This window comes from Takifugu flavidus, chromosome 4 (genome assembly GCF_003711565.1).
Source record: "Takifugu flavidus isolate HTHZ2018 chromosome 4, ASM371156v2, whole genome shotgun sequence".
In the NCBI taxonomy this organism is placed as follows: domain Eukaryota; kingdom Metazoa; phylum Chordata; class Actinopteri; order Tetraodontiformes; family Tetraodontidae; genus Takifugu; species Takifugu flavidus.
In genome coordinates, this window is record NC_079523.1 from 10810092 (window position 1) to 10832477 (window position 22386).

General features: G+C 46.4%; 2 protein-coding genes and 3 non-coding genes across 5 annotated transcripts; all 5 read left to right on the forward strand.

Moving 5' to 3' along the window:
• The first annotated feature begins 3485 nt into the window (after nt 1-3485).
• LOC130524539 (G-protein coupled receptor 22) lies at nt 3486-14715 on the forward strand. The gene is made up of 2 exons (XM_057030781.1): nt 3486-3914; nt 11133-14715. The coding sequence occupies exon 2, from the start codon at nt 11243-11245 to the stop codon at nt 12923-12925; it is 1683 nt and encodes a 560-aa protein (XP_056886761.1). The 5' UTR covers nt 3486-3914; nt 11133-11242; the 3' UTR covers nt 12926-14715.
• Nucleotides 14716-16498: 1783 nt separating this feature from the next.
• Nucleotides 16499-16571, forward strand: trnaf-gaa (transfer RNA phenylalanine (anticodon GAA)). The gene has a single exon. It is a non-coding gene; the product is annotated as a tRNA-Phe (tRNA).
• An 818-nt stretch (nt 16572-17389) lies between these two features.
• LOC130523945 (zinc finger protein 318-like) lies at nt 17390-21426 on the forward strand. The gene is made up of 3 exons (XM_057029586.1): nt 17390-17402; nt 17598-17755; nt 19952-21426. Exons 1-3 carry the CDS (start codon nt 17390-17392, stop codon nt 20954-20956), a joined length of 1176 nt encoding a protein of 391 aa, XP_056885566.1. The 3' UTR covers nt 20957-21426.
• Nucleotides 18425-18497, forward strand: trnaf-gaa (transfer RNA phenylalanine (anticodon GAA)). Its single transcript has one exon. It is a non-coding gene; the product is annotated as a tRNA-Phe (tRNA).
• Nucleotides 21427-21598: 172 nt separating the features above from the next.
• On the forward strand, nt 21599-21671 carry trnaf-gaa (transfer RNA phenylalanine (anticodon GAA)). Its single transcript has one exon. It is a non-coding gene; the product is annotated as a tRNA-Phe (tRNA).
• Nucleotides 21672-22386: the final 715 nt, after the last annotated feature.

Here is a 22386-nt window from a genome sequence, read left to right on the forward strand (position 1 = left end):
ATAGACGGAGACTCTTGAGGGCCCGTCTGTATGGATGACTGGATCCCGTCTGTACAGATGGATCAGCAGGGGTTATTGGGTCCTGGCTCCGTCTTTTCTGATCAGCCTATTTTCTCTGCTGGGCTTCGCTCGGAGGCAAACGGGTCTGCAGGAAGCTGCTGTCGGAAAAAAAGAAAAGAGGAGCGGTTTGTTGGGGGTTAATGCCCTGGTGGGTTATTTATGTCCACAGACCACCACATCTGTCCAGGGAGGATGGACAGGAAGGGGACCGAGGTGACAGACTGCCCATGCGGACGGGGGAACAGGTGGGGCCAAGTCGGCTGCTGCCCAGCGAGAGCTGACCGAGCAGGCAGCGGCTCGGGGAAGGGAGTGGGAACGCGGGAGGTTAAAGTGACGAGTCAGTGAACGTCTCATCTCCCATCCATCACACAGTCCCTCTGTGGCCGAATCAAAGCAGGGCTGCGTTAAGTGAATCTGACTGTGCAGGTGAAGCCATGCACACGCTCGCGCTCACTCGTGCGTGTAAGATTAAAACATCCTCTCCTAGAAGGAAACGCCGCTGTTGATTATAAAAATCCACGTGTGCCACTCAATTGCACATTTTGGCATTTGTATGAAAATAGATTTGCCTTTATTGGCCTCACTGTTAGAGAGTCAAAGCATTTTCTAAACCCAGTCGGGACCAGCTGGTCCACAATGCTTTTGTAGCGGTGCTGCTGTAGCTCCGATAAAACTCATTTCACAGCCCATTAAACTTATCTGAATCGCAGCAGCCTGTAGACTCACAGTGGGACAACAACAACAGAACGATAGTTCCTACAAAACAGATGAGAATAAGGGTGGAGGTCAGACAGGAGGGGTGAGTGTGTGAGTGTGTGGGGTGGGGGGATGCATCACCTGCTGAGCTGGTCCGGGGCTCCTTCCTGTCGCTTCATCTAATTGTTGTTCACCTGGGCAGGAGGAGCATCCCTGTCGGGTGATGAAACCACCAGCCCGATGGTTTTATGTGCGTCCTTTGATTGGACAGCTGTGCTGACCGCGTCCCCGTCTGATGGTACAAGCACATTTTTTTGCTGATGCATTTAGGGACAAGAAAAGAGAGTGGCGCGTCAGCAGGGTGCAATGATGTTCTCAGTCAAGCTAGAAGGTTCCCGTCCTGTCCATATTGATGCAGGCGTTACAATGTTTTCCACCCTGTTTCCAGGTAACTGTGGATTTTGAAATACACCTGGCGATATACATTTAGCTGTTGTTTGTACCTTTGCGCCTCACTGTTAACCATGGCAACAAGAATGTGTGTCCCAACCCACCATAAAAATGTCTTAAAAAGGTCAGAAACAACCAGTAATTGAAGGAGTTGGTTCCAAATCCTAAAGTCTGCCCCCACAGAGGTACCATGGAGGCCTGGAGCGCCACGTGAGCCATTTGGCGCTGCGTTCCTTCACTTTGTGTGTTTTCTGGGTCAACTGATTCAGATTCAGGGTTTCTGGCGTCAGCTGATTGATGCCAAAGCTCCAGACAGATCTAGACAGAAAATCCAATCTGACTATGGAATTATGATGTCAGTATCAAATTCCTTCTTTAAATAAATGTGCGCTGCAGCTGACTGCAGATTAACAGCGCTGGGGGTGCTGGGACCAGCAGATAATGGGAGCGGGCCATTGATGGATTTGGTGAACCGTTGGTGGGTGTGGGAGCCTTGACCTTGACATGTGTTGGGGGGTTATTGATGTTCCGGCAGTGGTCGGATGAGACTCCTCACCGCCGCCACTGTTGTCAGACAGGAAGGAGGCGTAGCCTCCTGCTTTTGTATCTCTCCTTACTTCTGAGGCATCAAAGAAAAGAAAACTGTCTTTATGCGGAGCTGAAGAGCATCCTGGGACATATAGAAAATCAGTTAAATAGATGAGAGCATGCGGATGTGCACGTGTGGGAGAAAGGCTGCTCCACTGATGAAAATTGGGTTTTTTTAGGATGAATTATAGTTCCATGTATGGATCCTTCTGACGGTGTGCGTAGGCCGCCGTGCGAACGTGTTCTCTATGTTCTGTTAGTGCATCTTCCTGAGCTTCTCTGCAGCAACATGCGTGTTCTGGAGGCGTTTTTTTGCATCTCTTTTCCTTGGCAGAGTGACATGAGCATATGGCACGAGGGTGTACGGCAGATGCTCCGAATCACTGGCGAGCTCTGCGCTGGTGTGTGACTGTTTTTCGGACGGGTAGCGAGGGCACGCTGTTTGGTGTCTGTGAAAATGAAGGCGCGGTCATGAGCTCACGAGGGCGGGGATGCTGCGCAAGACAACATCGTGGTTTTACCTCAGAGCGAAATGAGAAGATGAAGACCATGGTTACCTGCCTGATCTTGGCTTCACATAAATCCACTAGTTAGTTGTTGTATTTAGAGGCTAATTTGTTTTTCTTAGCACATATAATGATGCTGACATTAGAGCATCTCAACAGTGAGGTCAACGCCCCGTGAGTGCTCCCTCTAGTGGCCGGCTTCTGCAAGAGAATAAGGCCACAACTCCACAACTCATCGTTTTAGACACGCTTAAGGAGAGAAACAAAAGTTTTTTGTACGTGCATTTAAATATTTACCTTTTTCAAATGATGTGACCATTTTATTAATGAAAACAAGTGGCAACCTGCTGTCATTTTCTTTTTTGTCAACAATTTTAACCTAATTTCTGGTGATTTCTACATACACAAAACCATTCATTAGCTTTTTTCAGAATGGTCATTTGGGGCTAATTGGCCCCATTTCTCACCGAGGAATTATTACTGTTCGGTTTCACCTCTAATCTCACCCGATAACGTGTCGCCATGGTTCAAGTGTGTGACCAGAACCTTACAGCAGTATATTCTTATATGTTACCAGGCAGCCATGGTCACAATCTCAATCATCTGTGACCTTCATCCCTGTGAAGACAGCACATCCAGCATTTATGTTAAAGATGCAGTAAAACTGCAATGGTGGAGATTATCCCATGGAAAATGATGGCTTGATGCCTCGGGAATCCTCTGTTGGCTGCCTGCTGGGGCAGAGAGCCGGAGCCCAGGTCTGCTCTTGCTGTGTAACCTCCACTGCTCAGCAAACTATAAAGGCCTCTAAATGACTGCTCCAGCACGCAGGAGGATGATAGGGCTGTTATCAAGGGGAGCACGAATCCAGTCATTTTCCTTTGAGGGGGATCAAGTTAGGGTATGTAACCTGTTTTGAGTGCAGAAGAGGTGGGGTAGAGCAAAGTAATTGGGAAATCTCGTTGAATTAAGCCCTCTACAGAGAAGCATTCACCCTTGAGGAATCTCAGGTCGTCCTTGTGCAGCTACTCATCATACGCGCGCGCGCACACACACACACACACAGACACATACACACACACACACACACACCGCTCCACCTCCCGGATCCCCGTCTCCTCCCCTTTCCAACTGAAAAAGCATCTCCATCTTCCCTCCCTTCCCTCTCAAACCACCGTATTGGTCGCTGGGATGGAGCGTCTGCGCGATTGGCGCAGAGTCGTGCGTTCGGCCGGTCCGTGTGTGGGATGCTGCACAAGTCCGCTGGGTAATAGTGGACAGGTGTAGGCGCGCCGTGTTCGTCGGAGTCCAACAAAGAACAGCAAAGAAAAAAACACAAGCACAAAAAAAACCGCCAAAACAGTGTGAGAAAGCGGACCGGTCACCAACGCGCTCCGCACCCACAGCCGGGAAAGAGTTCCCCACCTCATCAACCCCCCCACCCCCCGCCTCAATATTTATGACAAAAACGGAGTAAATTATTCCGGTCACGTTTGGAGCTGACAGGCGGCTGTCCTGGAGCGCGCTGGAGTGGATCGGGTGTCCAGCGGCGGCGACAGCGCAGCGCACCGACACCCGCAGTGGCTCGGATGGGGAATTCCCACACTGGAACTGGTAAGTTCTGCCGCACTTCTTCATTCCTTCACCTCGTGCTATTATTTTCCGTTGGCGCGCGTGTATGCGAGTCGGATTTGTAATTGTCTTCTGCGAAATGGAACACGGTGGGCTTTAGTGGTGGTGGTGGGGCGATCCGGACCTGTTTGGATGCTTGAGGCGACGGGAACGCACCATCACGCCTGAGGGACCTCGGACGAACCGATGGAGTTTTTTCCCCCTCTCTTATATTCTGAAATATCTTGTTTTCGCACAAAGAGAAACAGTGAGACAGAAAAAACTCCCTCTTTAGCATTTTCCCCATTGTCTTTGAACGAGATGAGAAATGATGTCCTAAACGGGGCTGTTTGGTTCAGATGCTCTCTGTGTGGATCCATCCTGCAGGTTTCAGCATCTGTCACACTTGGTTGTGGCACGCTTGACATAAGGTTGGTTATTTTTATAAAGCTGGGCTCAAACTGCTGACTTCACAGCCCAACCAGGGAAAATCACTTTCACACCTGCTGTAACATGGTGGAGCCACGTTTCCATTTAGAGGTTAAGAGATCTGAAGAGCTGGAATCAGCTTTCTCGACTTGAAGTGATGTTTGTTGAGGCTAGATGTTGAGAAATTTTCTTCCATCCTTATGTGTAAATTTGAAACAACAAAGTTATCAGAAAGCCACTTCTTGTGCTCTCCACAGCTGTTTGCTTCAGGAAAATCCAGATTATACACCTTTAGTTACAAGTGCGTTGGTGTTTTTGATGGTGGGTGGAACACATGTTGGGTTCACTCTACAAATCTGATAATGAATTTGACGATGTGAAGCTCAACATCAAATGTGGAGGTCAACGAGAAGCTAAAACCATGGGTGATGTTTGTGATATCACACGCCGCTACAGTGTTTGTAATATAAAGATAAGAGAAGCATTTGAAGAGGGAGCCAAAGCCCATGTTGTCTGGAATCAGTGCACACGTGCACCACATTTGCTCCCATGTGCATCTGAATCTGTGCCGTCAATCCCAGTTGTGTCCTCCACTGTCAGTCAATCCTTTGGCAACTGTCTGCATTTGCAAACAGGTTTGCTGTGTTTAGAGGGACGCTGTGACGCTGATGCTGGTGCTGATCTATCCCACCATGCGCGTCACTCTCCTGCTCCGTGCCGCAGTGTAGCTAATGGAAGCTCCAGCCGCCAGCGGCTTTGGGGCTTATGGGGCGAGATGATTGAGACGCGGTGTTTACCTCTCCGCGTAGTCTCCCCCAAACACATTAGATGAGAGCGGCGTAGGAGAAGCACTCAAGATTTACGTAAGAGCCGCTGTGCTATAAAAAGTTCACGCAGGGCTTCGTGCGGGGAATCTGTTTTCCAAATAAGCGGCGAGACCTTGAAAGCACCAAGGTGGTGGGGAAGGAGCTGGTGGCAAAGTGACTGATGGAGGTTGCTGGAACGCTGGTATGTTCGTTCATGGACAGACTGGATCCAGATGATTGAGGGGCTTAATAGGAATGATAGGAGGAAGAGGAGGAGGAGGTGAAGGGGGTTATCATCACAGTGAGGGAGCGGGACATAAAAAGAACACACACCAGTCAGCGTAGACTTTAAGGAATCTGTAGATTCGAAAAAGGAGATTCTGCTGGTCATTGTTTGAAAGTGTTCCTGAGGCGTCTGAAGTGTAAATAATGTTCAGGTTGAGTCTGTCATTATGGCGGGATAATAGAGATGCCTGCGGTGATGCTCTCGCCCCCCAGCTCCCGGCACCCCTGTCTTCAGGAGAAGAATGGCATTAATTGTGCTCTAATTGTCTTCTGGAGGGAAGGAGCTCCATCATTGCAATCTGCTGCAGATACTTTGCCGTATTGCGCCGGCGCTCCAATCACTTGCACTTTCCTCCTCGCTCCCCCCACCCCCCACCCGCCGCCTTCGACCCTTTTTTCCACTTTGCTGACCTCTACATGAGCTCTACATCCCTGCAATCCTCCACGGACGCTGCTTCTATTTTACGTAGCCGTGAAATCTGAAACTACTTCATCTGTTGCTGAACACGTTTAGATTATCGGATATCTGTTTGTTCCAAAGCTCCTGGAACAGAATGAGGACTCATGAGCGTCCATTTTGACCATTTTAATCAGGGGAGGATGATCTACTGACTTGGAGTTGCTAACGACAGGAAAATGATAATGATTCTTTGTCACACGGCACAAAGGCCAGCCTGAAAGTTCCGCAGTCCTGTGTATCACCTTATGTAACTCATAGACAGACTTTTCTTATTATTATTCTTGATCTATTTGCTTTCTTATAGCAAGAGAAATCTACTGAAAAAGATGCTATTGTGCATTTATTTCTGAAGTCAGCAATTCTTAAAGTGACTCTCAGTTTCTGCAGCCGTATTTCTGGAACATTTCCCTGGAATTTTTTAAAAGGTGCTGAGCTGCCCCTCAAAATCTCCATATTGTGCACGAGGACTGCATGAATCATTCATATGCAGGAGCATCACACTCACTCACACCTACAGGCAATTATGAGCCTCCAGTCAAGGGAAGCTGAATTCCTCTGACCTCCGGGGGAATATTGTTGGAGAAAAATGACATGGACACAAATGAATGACATGAAAACTCTCCACCTAAAGTCCACATTTGGGATTAAAGCCTATAATGTTCCTGCATCAAACGCTCAACTAACATGGTGGCCTCAATCTAGTTTTCATCAGATTTTTAGGCAGCAGATGAACAAAATGCAAATGTAGGTTTTAATGATCAAAGTATATTCATAGCGGCTGCTTAGCATAGCTTCCTGACCATGATTCCTCTGAAAATCTGCGTCAACATTGTAGCCGATCTTTCTTTCAGGCCTCGTCTTTACCTGCTGATGATTCATTAGTCACCTCATGCGCTGGATCAGCCTGATAATATGCGTATAATGATCATCTATGAATGTAGATTGCAGTGCGATTTGTTCTTTGATTACATCCAATCACAATCATTTAAAAAGGAACCCCTGGTTTGGTGGCGCTCCAGCACGTGCGCTGTCACTGCTGCTGTACAGCGAGGCGGGAAAATGTAGCATTCGTCATTAAAATCATCGATTACCCTGCTGACAAATAAAGCAACAAATGTCCTTGGCGAAGGTAATAAGGGGAGCGGACAAGCTGTGGTTCAGACGCTTCATCCTCCCCACAGAGACAATACTAATCACAATCACATTAGGTCGACAGACTAATTGATGACAGAGAACTATGAACGCTGCTCTACATCTTTGCCTCCTTATCTTGTCATAATTATTGCTTATCACTGCTCTTCTGTTTGATGAACCACTGAAGCCTCCTCCAAAGCAGCCTCTGGCACCAATGAGCTCCCCTCCATCTGACAGATTTGCTTCACTTAATTTCACCATCTTTCACTCCTGATTTTGATTTGTTTTTGTTCTAAGGAACTGTGATTGCGTGGCTTGATTAGTGCTTATTGATGTGCTGCTCCTGCAACGGTGAAATTACTGGCTAAGGACGTGGAAGCTGGATATAGGGTCCTAAATTGCGGTGGAGCCAAATGAAATCCATCGAACGCAGTGTCAGGTGTTAATGGCGCTTCATGCATGGTGGATGGGAGCCGTTCGGAGGCTGAGATCCGCTCTGGGCGCAGAGCTGCCGATAAGAGGCTGCCACAACTAACAATGAGCCTTCGATGGCGTTTTTATTGATGATCTAGCGCCGGCCAATCACAGTCCAGTCAGACAAATGGGCCAAAAAATATGAGGTTTTACTCCATGCGCGCACGTCTGGTCTCTTTGTCAAAGCGTGCCTGCGCTTTGCTGATGGGGTGTGTGGGTGCAGATGCCACATGTTGCGGAACAGAAAGCGTGTGGTGGCTGTAAGATGGATGATGAAGGCGATGGGGGGGGGGGGGGGGGGGCAGGCAGCACTGCTGGGACTGGTCTAAACAGAGATAGATAGAGCCAAGCAAAGAAACAAATGTCACCCCTCCAGCTAGCGCAAGACTCCGCTTCCATCTGCACCCCCACCCCCCACTCCCCACCCCCCACCCCCGTCACTCCCACCCCCGTCACTCCCTCACAGCATCTACCTCCTGTTACCCACAATCCCTTTGCCTGCAATTTGTCTCAGGCAGAGAGGGGATTCAGCAGTTTTTCGAGCACTCAAGATGTCTTTCACCTCAGTTGGCAGCGTCTCCTGTTGTATCTGCAGAGAGCGGGCAGACGGGGGGGGGGGGGGGGCATGGGCCGGTGGTGGGCGGCTGAGTGGGAGGAGAGCAGCGTGTGATACGTTGCGGTCGACTGCTACTGTTCCTCAGCGAGCCTGGTAGGCTTCACATTAACCCATTTTTGGATGTTGCATCTTTCCTGGCTCATGAGCCGGGATCCAACGCCTCCAGAATTCTGATCCCACCTGTAAGCAGATGATATTGCGTAATCTTCTCTGCCGATCGTCACACATGACGGGATGTTGTCACGGGTTGTACTGCTGCCCAGCTTTCTGTTGGCGCTCCAGAATGAACCGAGCGGGCAAAGTAAGCCTCTGACCGACCGACCGACTGACTGCGCAAGGCTGCGGTTTGTGATCTGTTCTCGTCAATTTAAAAACTCTCGATAAAGTCTTAAAAAACCAAAAAACGAAAACTCTGTAAGGCCCAGCCTCACCCTTGTCCTCATCCTCGTCCTCCTGTAAATGTCAGATTTGGCCCTTCAGAATCAAAGATCAAAGTATTTCTTTGTGCTTTCATGATTCTGCAGTGGCATTTTCAGGTACATCGAGGCGGATCGAGAAGATTATTGGATTTTTCATGTCACACACCAATTTTGTCCGTTTTTGTCATTAAGACTGACCTGAGCTGATCCAGGGAACCGGCTCATCCCCTGACACCTTCCACTGTCTGTTCTTTAATCTTATTATGTGTTAAAAACATAATCCTCATCACGAGTGATGCGATTTTTCTGCAAAGCCAAAGAAATGGGTGACCCTTCAATTTCATGTTGGACCAACAGGCTGCATCATTCTGTTTTTGATGCATGTCCAAGTCTGACTGTCTTTTGGCCATTTCCAGCCATGACGCTTGTCTTTCCCTTCTCTACTCTCTCAGGACTAGTTTTCAGATATTTCAGTCTCACACACACACACACACGCACGCACGCACGCATACACACACACACACACACAAAACACTTGCTAAGTATGTCAGAATAGCAAAACATTAAGCTGCAGCTGCTGATTATTTTCTCTAAAATTAGCATATTGGCTGACAAGCTGCACAAAATAAGGCTTTTAAGTCTTTTTAACATTACAGCTCGTGTTAAAGAAACATTAAAGCCCCATATTTAAGGAAGTTTATCATTCATTTTTTCCTCGCCCGTATGACATGTACAAATCATCTTTAAAAGCAAATGCACGTTTATCTAATCTTTCATCTCATATCTGTTCGCCAGTAAATATCCCAGCACTTATCAGGGTCGCTGGAGCACTTTCTAGTTTCTATCTTAGAACAGAGAAACTTCACATGTGATGGCTCCATCAGTGCACATCCATCAATACTGCTGCTGTTATTGATCACCTGTTCAGGAAAATAGTGCAAATAGTATCCTGAGGTTCAATTAACTGATCAAACGTGCAGAAAATCACAACTCTTTTGTGCATTAGTTTCTGTATAATTTCCTGGGTTCAACCGTGACATGAGATTAAAGATGCTGTTTGGTTAATGCAGTGTTGTAGCACATCGGCCCAATCTGTGATTGGATGGGCTAAAAGGGTTGTTCCTCTGTTAAATCTGACCAGTGCATCTATAGTCTCTCTTTTCTCTCTCTATTCTCTTTTTAATGAACATCAGATAAAATTTAAATTCCAGTAAATAGCCTAATAGTCCAAACTAAACTGTATGCTCCCACAAAAGAGGGTGAGTTTGGAAAGTGTGTTTCTGTGTTTCCTTCCCTCAGGCTTGATAAATTGGCAGATCGATGATGCTTTAAATCAGTGTTCCAGCAAGGCTACATACCCCATGGAACCCATTAGTGGATTAAGATAGACCGCTGTTCCAGGCTCAGGCCTGTTCTGCCTGCAGGTCTTTTCCACATGAGGAATAGGAAGAAAATCTGTGAAATGAAACAAAGTGAAAAGGGCACACAGGAGGGTGAGAACAAACACGGATCGGCTGACAGCAAAGACTGAGGTTAACGGCGTCTTCGGGGACACAGCTGTGGCTCCTCATCCAGATGCTGCATCCCAGCCAGGGTTCGTATATTAACCCACACATTAAATATTCCAGGAGGACTTCCAGCCAGCCGGGGATAACTCGGTTAACATGCAAAGAGATCTGCCTAATCCGGTGTACAGAAAAGGGAACACGTGTGCGCGATGTGTAGGGAACAGACGAGTGGTGGGGGGCTGCAGGGATGCGGGCGCAGCTCGTCTCTCCGTGACAGCATTGCCTTCCACTGTCTGCGGATCGCTGATCCATTCGTCTTCATTACGTCTCCCTGTGAGAACTATTAAGTGCCGCCGCTGTCAGTCGGGGATCCCCCACGTTGACATTCACCTCACAGCTCCTTCCACCATCTCACTGATGTTCCTCTCAGAGGCAGAGGCCAACAGGTTTATCATGCCTCGTGGAGGAAAAGGACAGGGATTCAGGACGGGAGTTGTTTAAACTGGCAAGTGCTGGATTTGTTCCGGGACATAATGTGGCTGTCAGTCACGGGGGCGGGCAGGCATGATGTCAGGTTTTCTGCATGTTTCCTCCCTACAACATGATGATGCTGTGTAACTGCAAAAGCAACATCCACCCATGCATGAGTGGAGCATGCGTGCACGGTGTCAGCACAGCCAGAGAGACGTGTCTTTTGTGAAGGTGTGTGAATTACTTTACCTCCACCCCCCCCCCCCACTCAAACAGACCTGCATAAACTGTCCACGTGTGGCCCGTTGTTGTCTAGCCGACCCACTGAGCTCAGTGACTCCGTGAACTATCAGCAGCTTTAACTGAAACCCACAATTCCAGTTGCCAAAGACACTCGACTGTGTCGACTAAACCTTCAGCTGTCACTTGTGAATTCTGACAGGACTGACTTGTACTTGTTATACAGCCTCATTTTGGGCTAAAACTTGATGTCTGTGTCCTTTCTCTGCCCGTCTTCTCCTCTGTGCTTGATTTAACTTGGTGCTGCAGCGTTTTCATTGCATAAGGCCTTTTCGAGGAACTCTTTTCAGTTGTTTTGTACTTTTTTCTTTCATCGCAGATACAACCGGTATTCTGACCTTCGTTCACATCACTGAGGGGAAGGAAAGAAAGAGCATGATCCGGTGCGTCAGCCGGCGTTGCTATGTGTGAAGGAGTGCCGCGGCGTCAATGGAGACCGAAGCCTATCGTGACCTCCTGGAGACTAGTGACGGTGCAGGCCTGCTGGATGGGAGGGGTGAGGTCGGGGTGGAGGAGGGCTGGAGCTCTCCGTACCCGCTCGGCTTCCAGGTGTCTCTGACCACTGTGCTGATACTGGAGCTGGTGCTGGGCTTCAGCAGCAACCTGACTGTGCTCGTGCTGTACTGTGCCCAGTCCAACCTGGTGGATTCAGTCAGCAACTTGGTCACCGTCAACCTGCACGTGCTCGACATCCTGGTCTGCGTGCTCTGCCTGCCGCTGACTGTGGCCGTCATCTTGTTGCCGGCTAACGGGAGCGAAGTCAGCAGCCTGGCCACACTGTGCTGCTTTCACGAGGCCTGCGTCACCTTCACCAGCGTGGCCACAGCTGTCAATGTGCTGGTGATCAGCCTGGATCGATACGACATCTCGGTGCGTCCGGCCAGTCGCCTGCTCACCCCCAGGCGGGCGGCGTTGCTTCTGGCAGCGGTCTGGGCCGTGTCTTTGGCGGTCTTTTTCCTTCCCTTCCTTGAGGGTGATTTTTTCTCTTCAAGGGATGAGGACAGTGACAATGAGCTGCTGGAGGCCCAGAATAAAAACTTTGAGCTCACAACTCAATCAAACCCCATTTTTTCATCCTATACCCCGTCCTCTCCACCCACAGCCAGTCCTTCCAGCCCTTCGCACCACCTGACCCCTGTGTGGCAGAACAGGACACTGCTCTGCATTGGAGGACAGGGGTATTACACAGGCCTGGCTATTTATTATCACCTGTTACTCCAAGTGCCCTGCTTCTTCATCGCCGTGGCGGTCATGTTGTTCACCTACTCTAGAATTCTGCAGGCCCTCAACATCCGTATCGGCTCTCACATGATGAGAAATACGCGCTCAAAGGACTCCACCTGCAGGATACGCTGCCGGAGGCAGAAGAAGAAGGATCTGAGCTTGCCCACAGAGATAGTGTCCTTCAACCAGAATAAGAACCTCAGCCACCCTCCTCTCATTCCCTCCCCAACCCCTACTCCCACATCGCCACCACCTCTCTCCTCCATGCCCCAGGCGATGTCCGACAGCGGAGCAACCGTTACCACCGTCAGCACCGCGGCCACCACGCCCATAGCCACCACACCAGCCACCCCAGCTTCTCCGACCCCGGCGTCCACTTCAGCCCCGACCCCCGCCATCTCCACGCTGCCCGCCTCCTCCATGGGCGTCCAGGCATCGGTGTCCGCCATCATCGCTCTGAGGCGGGCAGTACGCAGGCACAGGGATCGCCGGGAACGTCAGCGCCGCGTCCTGAAAATGTCACTGATCATTGTTTCTACGTTCCTGGGCTGCTGGGCCCCTCTGTCTGCCGTCAATGTTCTGATCCTGTGTCTGGGTCCCAGCGACGGCCTGGTGCGACTCCGCCTCTGCTTCTTGGTGATGGCTTATGGAACGACTATTTTCCACCCCCTGCTCTACGCTTTCACCAGGCAAAAGCTGCGGCGTGCCCTGAAGACACGTGTCAAAAAAAGGGTAGTGTCCCTTCTACAAGTGGACCCAGCTCCCAGCGGGGGGACGGTCATTCATAACTCCTGGGTGGAGGGCGGAGCCCAGAGGAAGACGCGCAAGCCACGGGTGGAGGCGAGTGACGGCACTGATCGATGCCTCACGGAAGTGGTGAGGGAATGAGGTGGACTTTTCCAAGTGTAATTGGATGTGTGTGAACATGGCTTTAATGAATCGCGCTAATTGGCCTGAGATGGGCGGAGCATGGCTGTGAGAGAGATGAAAACCAGTCCATTTACACGGGTCACAATAAATCACATGACCTCTGGTTCCACACAGACGTGAGGACACGTGAGTCTTGAGCTCTAAATAAAGTCACATTCTCCGACACGACCTCATTAAGCCCAACTCCTGGTTGACAGGGTGAACTCTGCGTTTCCATGGTAACGTCGGCAAAGCATTATGAAAACACTATAGCCATAGATGCTAAAAATACTCCCATCCCATGTGTGAGGCAAAAATAAGGTTACAGTAAACATACACTGTATCATTACTCCTACATGGACACATGCACAGATAACACACGCACACTCGCACTCTTCAACAGACATACTCAATGCACAGTGATCTATAGGTTTAAACTTATCTGTGAAAGCACACCAATATCTACCTGCACAGATCTTCTCTGTGAGAAAAAATATTACTGGACGTTTGTATTTGGTTTAGTCCCTTTTTTCATGCCTTAAATGATTTTTATAATGTAATTGCACGGTGCTGTCCCGGTGTTTGTTTACAATACATCAGAATAACAGCACTGATACTAAGGGAAGCGCTACAGCAGGTGAAGTATTCAAATTCAAAGTTTACAGGTTCATATGAAACGACCAGGAAACTGCAGCAATAATATTAACAGTATTGATGATGACAGTAATAATAGTAATGATACTAACATGGCATGAGGCATGAGGTTTTCTTTGTTTTGTTATTTTATTAAGAATGTGTGTGTGTGTGTGTGTGTGTGTGTCTGTGTGTGTGTGTGTCTGTGTGTGTGTGTGTGTAAATTAATACAGGACACGTTCATTATTTTGTGCAATAATTTACGTGCAAAGCAATGACCCCCCCAATGGAGAAAGAGAGAAGCTGAAGGGGAATTAATATTCTCATTTAGAGCATTAAGTCACTGAATATAGTATACGAGTCAATAACTTTCAGAAGCGTTAGGACGGGTTCAGGTTGGAGGTGGTATTTAAAAGGCTTCATGCTGTGAAAACAATTTGTTGGCACTGTAGATAAAATAGAATATTGAACCTTAGGAATCCCCAGTTCCAAATTTGGGCAATCGTTTGTGTTGGAATTGTGTCGCTGCTCCTGGACTGCACTTTGAATGGCCGAGGAAGCTGATGTACCTCTGTCCTGTCCCCGTTACAGTATACCTGTCTCTCTCTCCTCAGGGCTTCATGACTCATTTCCAAATGTGCTGGACGTTAAACAAAAACAAAACAAAAAAATGTGAGTAAATGTGATATGGTGTCACCATAGCTACAGATTTACATCACCTTAGATAAATTACTCTTTATATTTTGTATGTTCGACTTTCGGAAAGCATCTTGGGCTTTCTCCACCATCTTTACAGCTTTTACACAATTTGTGAGCCAGACAGAAAACAACAATCCTTGTGTATTTGTGTACATTTTTCAGGGAAGTAACTCCTGTTTTTCTGTTTTGGGGGTTTAGTACATTAAAGGTTTTGTTTCTTTTTGTTTAAATCATCTGCCGGACAGAAAATCAGTCACTATGACTGATTTGAGAAGTTGTTGTAAAGAGAAGTAACTGTATTTGTGTTAATACTTTATGTGTGTAAATTGTACTGTACATTTATGATCATGTGTATAGAGATATATAAGTATTGTATACAATTTATATGTGTTATTATATAGAACAGAAGAAATCTGTATTAAAAGGTGATAGAATCATTGGTCTATCTGACTGTCTGTACAGAAATGTTGCTTTTTGGACAGATTTCTGCACATTTGTCTTTTCAGGGCCTCTGTTGTGTAAATCTAAGCGTTGCTGTTGTTCCCCACCATTTTGATTAACAGCTGGCATCGCCTGTAATCAATAATTCAGCCGTTTCTACACTTTTACCCAGCGCCTTTGGATTGATCCTGTTGGAAGTGCAGCTTAAGAAATCCTTCCTACCCGACTCTATAAATCTGTCGCTCCTTTTCCAGCCTTTTCGTCTAATTCCACATCTTCTTTTTGCACTCCCAATTTCTCTGATCCCTAAATTTAGAAACCTCGTCCCAGATTCTTGCAGAATTTGTGCTGACTGTAGAGAACGCTCACTGATTCTCACTTTGATGTGACAACTGTGTTAATCACCAGTTCTGTTTGAAGAGGCACTGTGGTCGTGCAAACAGCTCCGTCTCCTGATGTCCTCGCATCTGTTTTTGGACGGCGCGCGGGTGTGAGTGTTGGCATCCTCGCTGGGAACGGCATCCATCCCTGCTTCCCGCTCGATAGGCTCATCAGTCTCCTCCCATTTTCACAGCATCACTTCCTCCCTCGCCTCTACTCTTGATTCTGTCAATCTGGCCCGCTCTCATCTCTTATCCGCACTGAGGCCCGCAAGAACAAAGCAGAGAAAAGCTGCAGTGGCTGTGAAGGATGGAAAGTCACCTTGGGGATGACAGGGGAACAAAAACGTGAGAGAGTGATGGGAGGAAAGACATGAGAGGTGAGGAATGAGAAGTTTGGCAGGCAAAGCCAGATGGGACAGAGGATGGCAACGGGTCATCTTATGCTTAACAATGGGACAGCACTGTCTCTCTAAGCAACAGAAACACTGCAATAAAGGTCACAATAGTTTTACTGTGGAGTTTGCCATGAGAAAAACCATTTAGTGGTTCAAAGCATCCAGTAACCTCTGATATGGGATTAATACTGTAACAGAGATGGTTTCTACTTATAGAAATGAAAATACGTAAGTAACTGTTGCTTGATATTCCACTGAAAATGACACACTTACAGAGCTTTAATTTAGTTTTGCTTTAATCTCATTCTAGTTGGGAAAAGACATTTGGTTTCAGCATTGTTCCGTATCAGGCATGTTAAAGGAGATAAACAACCTAAGATTTTGGGAATGCACCGTTGGGAAAAAAAACTGTAGGTAAATGTAGCATAATTGTTTCTCAAGTGGGTGAAATAGCATAAATCAGTTGCAACAACAAAATGGCTAATTAGGACTAAATGGGGGAATAGTAACATTCGTGTGTATCACCGTCGAAGGCACCATTTTGCTTATAATGTCGCCATCTGGTGTTCAAGTATTAACTTAACAACTACTTTCCATTATACAAAAAACGGGTGTTTGTTGTTGTTGTTTTGCTTCTCTATTATCATTTATCATACTTCCACAGCTGTCTACTGTTTTCATTCTTATTATAGACCTGGAAAACTGAGCATGCACGGAAAAGGGCGCTACCTGGCGACCGCAACCCAGCCAGTCGCGTCGCCGATCCAGAAATTCGAAAGTCAATCATGTGCGCGATTCCATCTTTTAGCAGTGAATCGGAGATTTTTCAAAAAAACAATTAAACAGCGAAGTCAATCTTTCGACAGCAAAACAAACTGCGGTCTTATTCGTTGCAATTCAGAACTAAGACAAAATAAATCAGCATTTTCAAATATTTATTATTTGAATAAGAGTAGTATATTGTTTCCAAACCTCTATTACGTCTATTACGTGGTACGGTAGCCGAAATAGCTCAGTTGGGAGAGCGTTAGACTGAAGATCTAAAGGTCCCTGGTTCGATCCCGGGTTTCGGCATTTTGCTGCCGAAACTTCTAAAGTCATTGTAGAGGCATATCAAATAGATCATTACATTATTCGGTTTTAGAAGATTCTAATCAGCAATAGCTGAAGAGGGCTGTAGGGAAGCCTCACTAAAACGGCTGGAGTTGTGTCAGGCTCTCATTTTACAGATGATGCAATTCTTGAATTCAGCAAAAAAAAATAAATACAAAAGGACTTGTACATCTCCCAGTTTAGTTGTAAATGCAAAAAAAGAAAAGAATCATAGTCCGTCGTGCATTATTTTTATTATAAGACTCTTTTGAATGCAGTAGCATTGCAGCTGTAAAGCAAAATGTCAAAAGAAAAACTCCACTTTATTAGGTCTACCTGTTCAATTGTTAACACAAATCAGCCTAACTTTAAATAGAAGTTCAAAGCGAGCATCAGAAAGGGAAGAGAGGGCATTTAAGCGACTTTGAACGTGGTGGAGTATTTCAGAAACTAATCATCTTCTGGGACTTTCACGCACATCTCTAAGGAATAGCCCGCCAGTCGCGTCGCCGATTCAGAAATTCGAAAGCCAATCATGTGCGCGATTCAATCTTTCAGCAGCCAGTCATATGCGTGATTCAATCTTTCGCCAGTGTTTCCCGGTTTAAATTAAACTGCGGTCTCAATCTTTGGAAAAGCCAATCGATCCGAGAGTTTATTTAGAATTTAAAAATCTGCCCGCTGCTTATTCCGGACATCTCCGTGGATTTTGACAAGGTACGTGCGCAAATTAAGGTCTGTTATTCGTTACGTTTTTTTTTCATTTCACATAAAATATCACCGTAAATGCTTAATGCAATATGTCCAAGTCCTGTCAGGCATTTGTACCGCTAATGTAACTTGAACATCGGGAGTTTTGCAATCAAGTTTGTGCAGTTGCTGCCGTAGCTTTAGCTGGTTGTATTTTTTTCTGCCGATGAAATTGCTTGTTTTCTTTGGCAGTTGTACGCTGGAGTGCGTCGTTTCTGATTAGGGTATTAGTGGTATTCTGATGACCACCTTAAGCAGTGCCTCCTCCACCTCCAGCAGTGCCTCCTCCACCTCCGGCCGTGCCTCCTCCACCTCCAGCAGTGCCTCCTCCACCTCCAGCAGTGCCTCCTCTTCAGTCATCTACAGTTTTGCTTCAGCCCCAGCTTCCTTCTTCCATGTCCTCTTCACAACAGGATGTGAGTGATAAATGAATAAATTCTCAGTCGATCTATAGATCACCTTCCACCTTCCCTAACTATTCTATCCTGCCGGCTCCCCGGTGAATCCTGTCTGCTGTCTATTCCTGATAATAAAGCTGTGTTCTGTAGATGACTGAAGAGGAGGCACTGCTGGAGGTGGTGGAGGCACTGGTGGTCATCAGAATACCACCGATACCCTAATACCCTAATCAGAAACGACGCACTCCAGCGTACAACTGCCAAAGAAAACAAGCAATTTCATCGGCAGAAAAAAATACAACCAGCTAAAGCTACGCCAGCAACTGCACAAACTTGATTGCAAAACTCCCGATGTTCAAGTTACATTAGCGTTACAAATGCCTGACAGGACTTGGACATATTGCATTCATGGAACTTGGCGACCGCAAATCCATATAAGCCCGCCAGTCGCGTCGCCGATTCAGAAATTCGAAAGTCAATCATGTGCGCGATTCCATCTTTTAGCAGCGAATCGGAGATTTTTCGAAAACCAATTAAACAGCGAAGTCAATCTTTCGACAGCAAAACAAACTGCGGTCTCATTCGTTGCAATTCAGAACTAAGACAAAATAAATCAGCATTTTCAAATATTTATTATTTGAATAATAGTGTATTAGTAGGAAATGTCTATGGACGCGTTCTACGGTAGCCGAAATAGCTCAGTTGGGAGAGCGTTAGACTGAAGATCTAAAGGTCCCTGGTTCGATCCCGGGTTTCGGCATTTTGCTGCCGAAACTTTTTAAGTGATTGTAGAGGCATATCAAATTATTACATTATTCGGTTTTAGAAGATTCTAATCAGCAATAGCTGAAGAGGGCTGTAGGGAAGCCTCACTAAAACGGCTGGAGTTGTGTCAGGCTCTCATTTTACAGCTGATGCAATTCTTGTATTCAGCAAAAACAAATTACAAAAGGACTTGTACATCTCCCAGTTTAGTTGTAAATGCAAAAAAAAAAAAAGAATCATAGTCCGTCGTGCATTATTTTTATACTCCACTTTATTAGGTCTACCTGTTCAATTGTTAACACAAATCAGCCTAACTTTAAATAGAAGTTAAAAGTGGGCATCAGAAAGGGAAGAGAGGGCATTTAAGCGACTTGGAACGTGGTGGAGTATTTCAGAAACTCCTCATCTACTGGGACTTTCACGCACATCTCCAGGGAATTCGTACGGTAGCCGAAAGGGCGCTACTTGGCGCAAATCCATATAAGCCCGCCAGTCGCGTCGCCGATTCAGAAATTCGAAAGCCAATCATGTGCGCGATTCAATCTTTCGCCAGCCAGTCATATGCGTGATTCAATCTTTCACCAGCCAGTCATATGCGTGATTCAATCTTTCACCAGCCAGTCATATGCGTGATTCAATCTTTCGCCAGCCAGTCATATGCGTGATTCAATCTTTCACCAGCCAATCGTCTGCGCGATTCAATCTTTCGACAGTGTTTCCCGGTTTAAATTAAACTGCGGTCTCAATCTTTGGAAAAGCCAATCGATCCGAGAGTTTATTTAGAATTTAAAAATCTGCCCGCTGCTTATTCCGGACATCTCCGTGGATTTTGACAAGGTACGTGCGCAAATTAAGGTCTGTTATTCGTTACGTTTTTTTTTCATTTCACATAAAATATCACCGTAAATGCTTAATGCAATATGTCCAAGTCCTGTCAGGCATTTGTAACGCTAATGTAACTTGAACATCGGGAGTTTTGCAATAAAGTTTGTGCAGTTGCTGCCGTAGCTTTAGCTGGTTGTATTTTTTTCTGCCGATGATATTGCTTGTTTTCTTTGGCAGTTGTGCGCTGGAGTGCGTCGTTTCTGATTACTTGTTATGTTATTGCCTCCACCACCTCCAGCCGTGTCTCCTCTTCAGTCATCTACAGTTTTGCTTCAGCCCCAGCTTCCTTCTTCCATGTCCTCTTCACAACAGGATGTAAGTGATAAATAAATAAATTCTCAGTCGATCTATAGATCACCTTCCACCTTCCCCAACTATTCTATCCTGCCGGCTCCCCGGTGAATCCTGTCTGCTGTCTATTCCTGATAATAAAGCTGTGTTCCGTCGAACTCTGGTGTCGCATTTGGGTTTTCGTCGGGTCCCTGAAGTCTGTCTGCAAGAATTTAAGTAGTGACAAGGAAATTGTGATGCCAGAGAACCTAAATATCAGTTTTTATTTTCCAGGCTGGAGACAACCGCAGCATTCCTGGAACGGACCGTGTAGATGAACTGGCTGAATACTTGGTGGAGCTACGAGAGCAGACAGGATTGACCCTGAACAATCAACAAGTTAGCACCATTCTGGGTTTGCGGCAGAGTCTTGACAAATTTGACAAAGACAGGATTGTGTATGCTGCAAGACATCAGGACCGGTTGCTAACTGGACGCTTCAGGTCTCCTAAAAAGAAGGCTGTGTTCACTCCTGGGGTAGAAAGCACAAAACGGTGTGTTCTTGGCTCAAGTGGTTCACCAGCTCAGTGGCCAAACTGCTGTCGCCTGATTGAGACCATCTTAGTGAGGCTGTGCAACATTCACACGAGCCCCAAAGAAAGAGGACAACACAGCGTATCTCGATGGTCTCTAATTTTACAGGACTACAAAAAGATCCGGCAGCTGGTTCTGTGCAATGGGACACTAATGCAGCAGACAACCCTTCAACGTGTTGTAGTGAACCAGACCACCCTCATGCAGTGGTATAACCAACGGTTGAAGGGTCAGGAGGCGTCTGTTCTTTTGCAAGGTGTGCAACGGCCAGCTGACCCACTGCCCTTTGCAAAAACAAAACCCATCTCTCTGCCACAGTACCAACACCGGCCCCCAGTTACCAGCTGCACACATACCATATGCCAGCAAATACAGCTGGACAGGCAAAACCGAGGTTACGGCGAATTGATCCTGCAGTTGCCTCCAGTGGAACATCAGCCATCCTCTTTCAGTCCTCGGTCACACAAGCTCCAGGTTCCTCAGCTCCCAACAGAGAGAGGCCCGTTCTGCCGAAGTTTGTCGTGCCGCAGCTTGTTTTGGTACCGCAGCGGACCATCTCCTCTGCAAACACTTCTCCTGCAGACAGGACAGACATGTGTCAGGGACCTGACGAGAACCCAAATGCGACACCGGAGTTCGACGGAACACAGCTTTATTATCAGGAATAGACAGCAGACAGGATTCACCGGGGAGCCGGCAGGATAGAATAGTTGGGGAAGGTGGAAGGTGATCTATAGATCGACTGAGAATTTATTTATTTATCACTTACATCCTGTTGTGAAGAGGACATGGAAGAAGGAAGCTGGGGCTGAAGCAAAACTGTAGATGACTGAAGAGGAGGCACTGCTGGAGGTGGTCATCAGAATACCACCAATACCCTAATACCCTAATCAGAAACGACGCACTCCAGCGTACAACTGCCAAAGAAAACAAGCAATTTCATCGGCAGAAAAAAATACAACCAGCTAAAGCTACGGCAGCAACTGCACAAACTTTATTGCAAAACTCCCGATGTTCAAGTTACATTAGCGTTACAAATGCCTGACAGGACTTGGACATATTGCATTTATGGAACTTGGCGACCGCAAATCCATATAAGCCCGCCAGTCGCGTCGCCGATTCAGAAATTCGAAAGTCAATCATGTGCGCGATTCCATTTTTTAGCAGCGAATCGGAGATCTTTTGAAAACCAAGCAAACAGCGAAGTCAATCTTTCGACAACAAAACAAACTGCGGTCTCATTCGTTTCAATTCAGAACTAAGACAAAATAAATCAGCATTTTCAAATAGTTATTTGAATAAGAGTAGTATATTAGTAGGAAAAGTCTATGAACGCGTTCTACGGTAGCCGAAATAGCTCAGTTGGGAGAGCGTTAGACTGAAGATCTAAAGGTCCCTGGTTCGATCCCGGGTTTCGGCATTTTGCTGCCGAAACTTTTTAAGTGATTGTAGAGGCATATCAAATTATTACATTATTCGGTTTTAGAAGCAATAGCTGAAGAGGGCTGTAGGGAAGCCTCACTAAAACGGCTGGAGTTGTGTCAGGCTCTCATTTTACAGCTGATGCAATTCTTGTATTCAGCAAAAACAAATTACAAAAGGACTTGTGCATCTCCCAGTTTAATTGTAAATGCAAAAAAAAAAAAGAAACATAGTCCGCCGTGCATTATTTTTATTATAAGACTCATTTGAATGCAGTAGCATTGCAGCTGTGAAGCAAAATGTCAAAAGAAAAACTCCACTTTATTAGGTCTACCTGTTCAATTGTTAACACAAATCAGCCTAACTTTAGAAGTTCAAAGTGAGCATCAGAAAGGGAAGAGAGGGCATTTAAGCGACTTTGAACGTGGTGGAGTATTTCAGAAACTCTTCATCTACTGGGACTTTAACGCACAGCCATCTCTAGGGTTTACAGAGCACAATAAGAGGTAAAAGAGGAGTTTAGCACCTCATAAGGTGCAATAAACATGCCCAGTCAACGGTAAAGTTGTCTGGCGTTGAACCACCAGGGGGCAGTATTGGCCAACAAATACTAGAAGCTGACATAACGTAGCATAACAGTAAATAAGACTAACAGATAATGTAATGTAAATAAGATAATGTAAATGAGACTAATGTTCTTTTTAATGTTTACA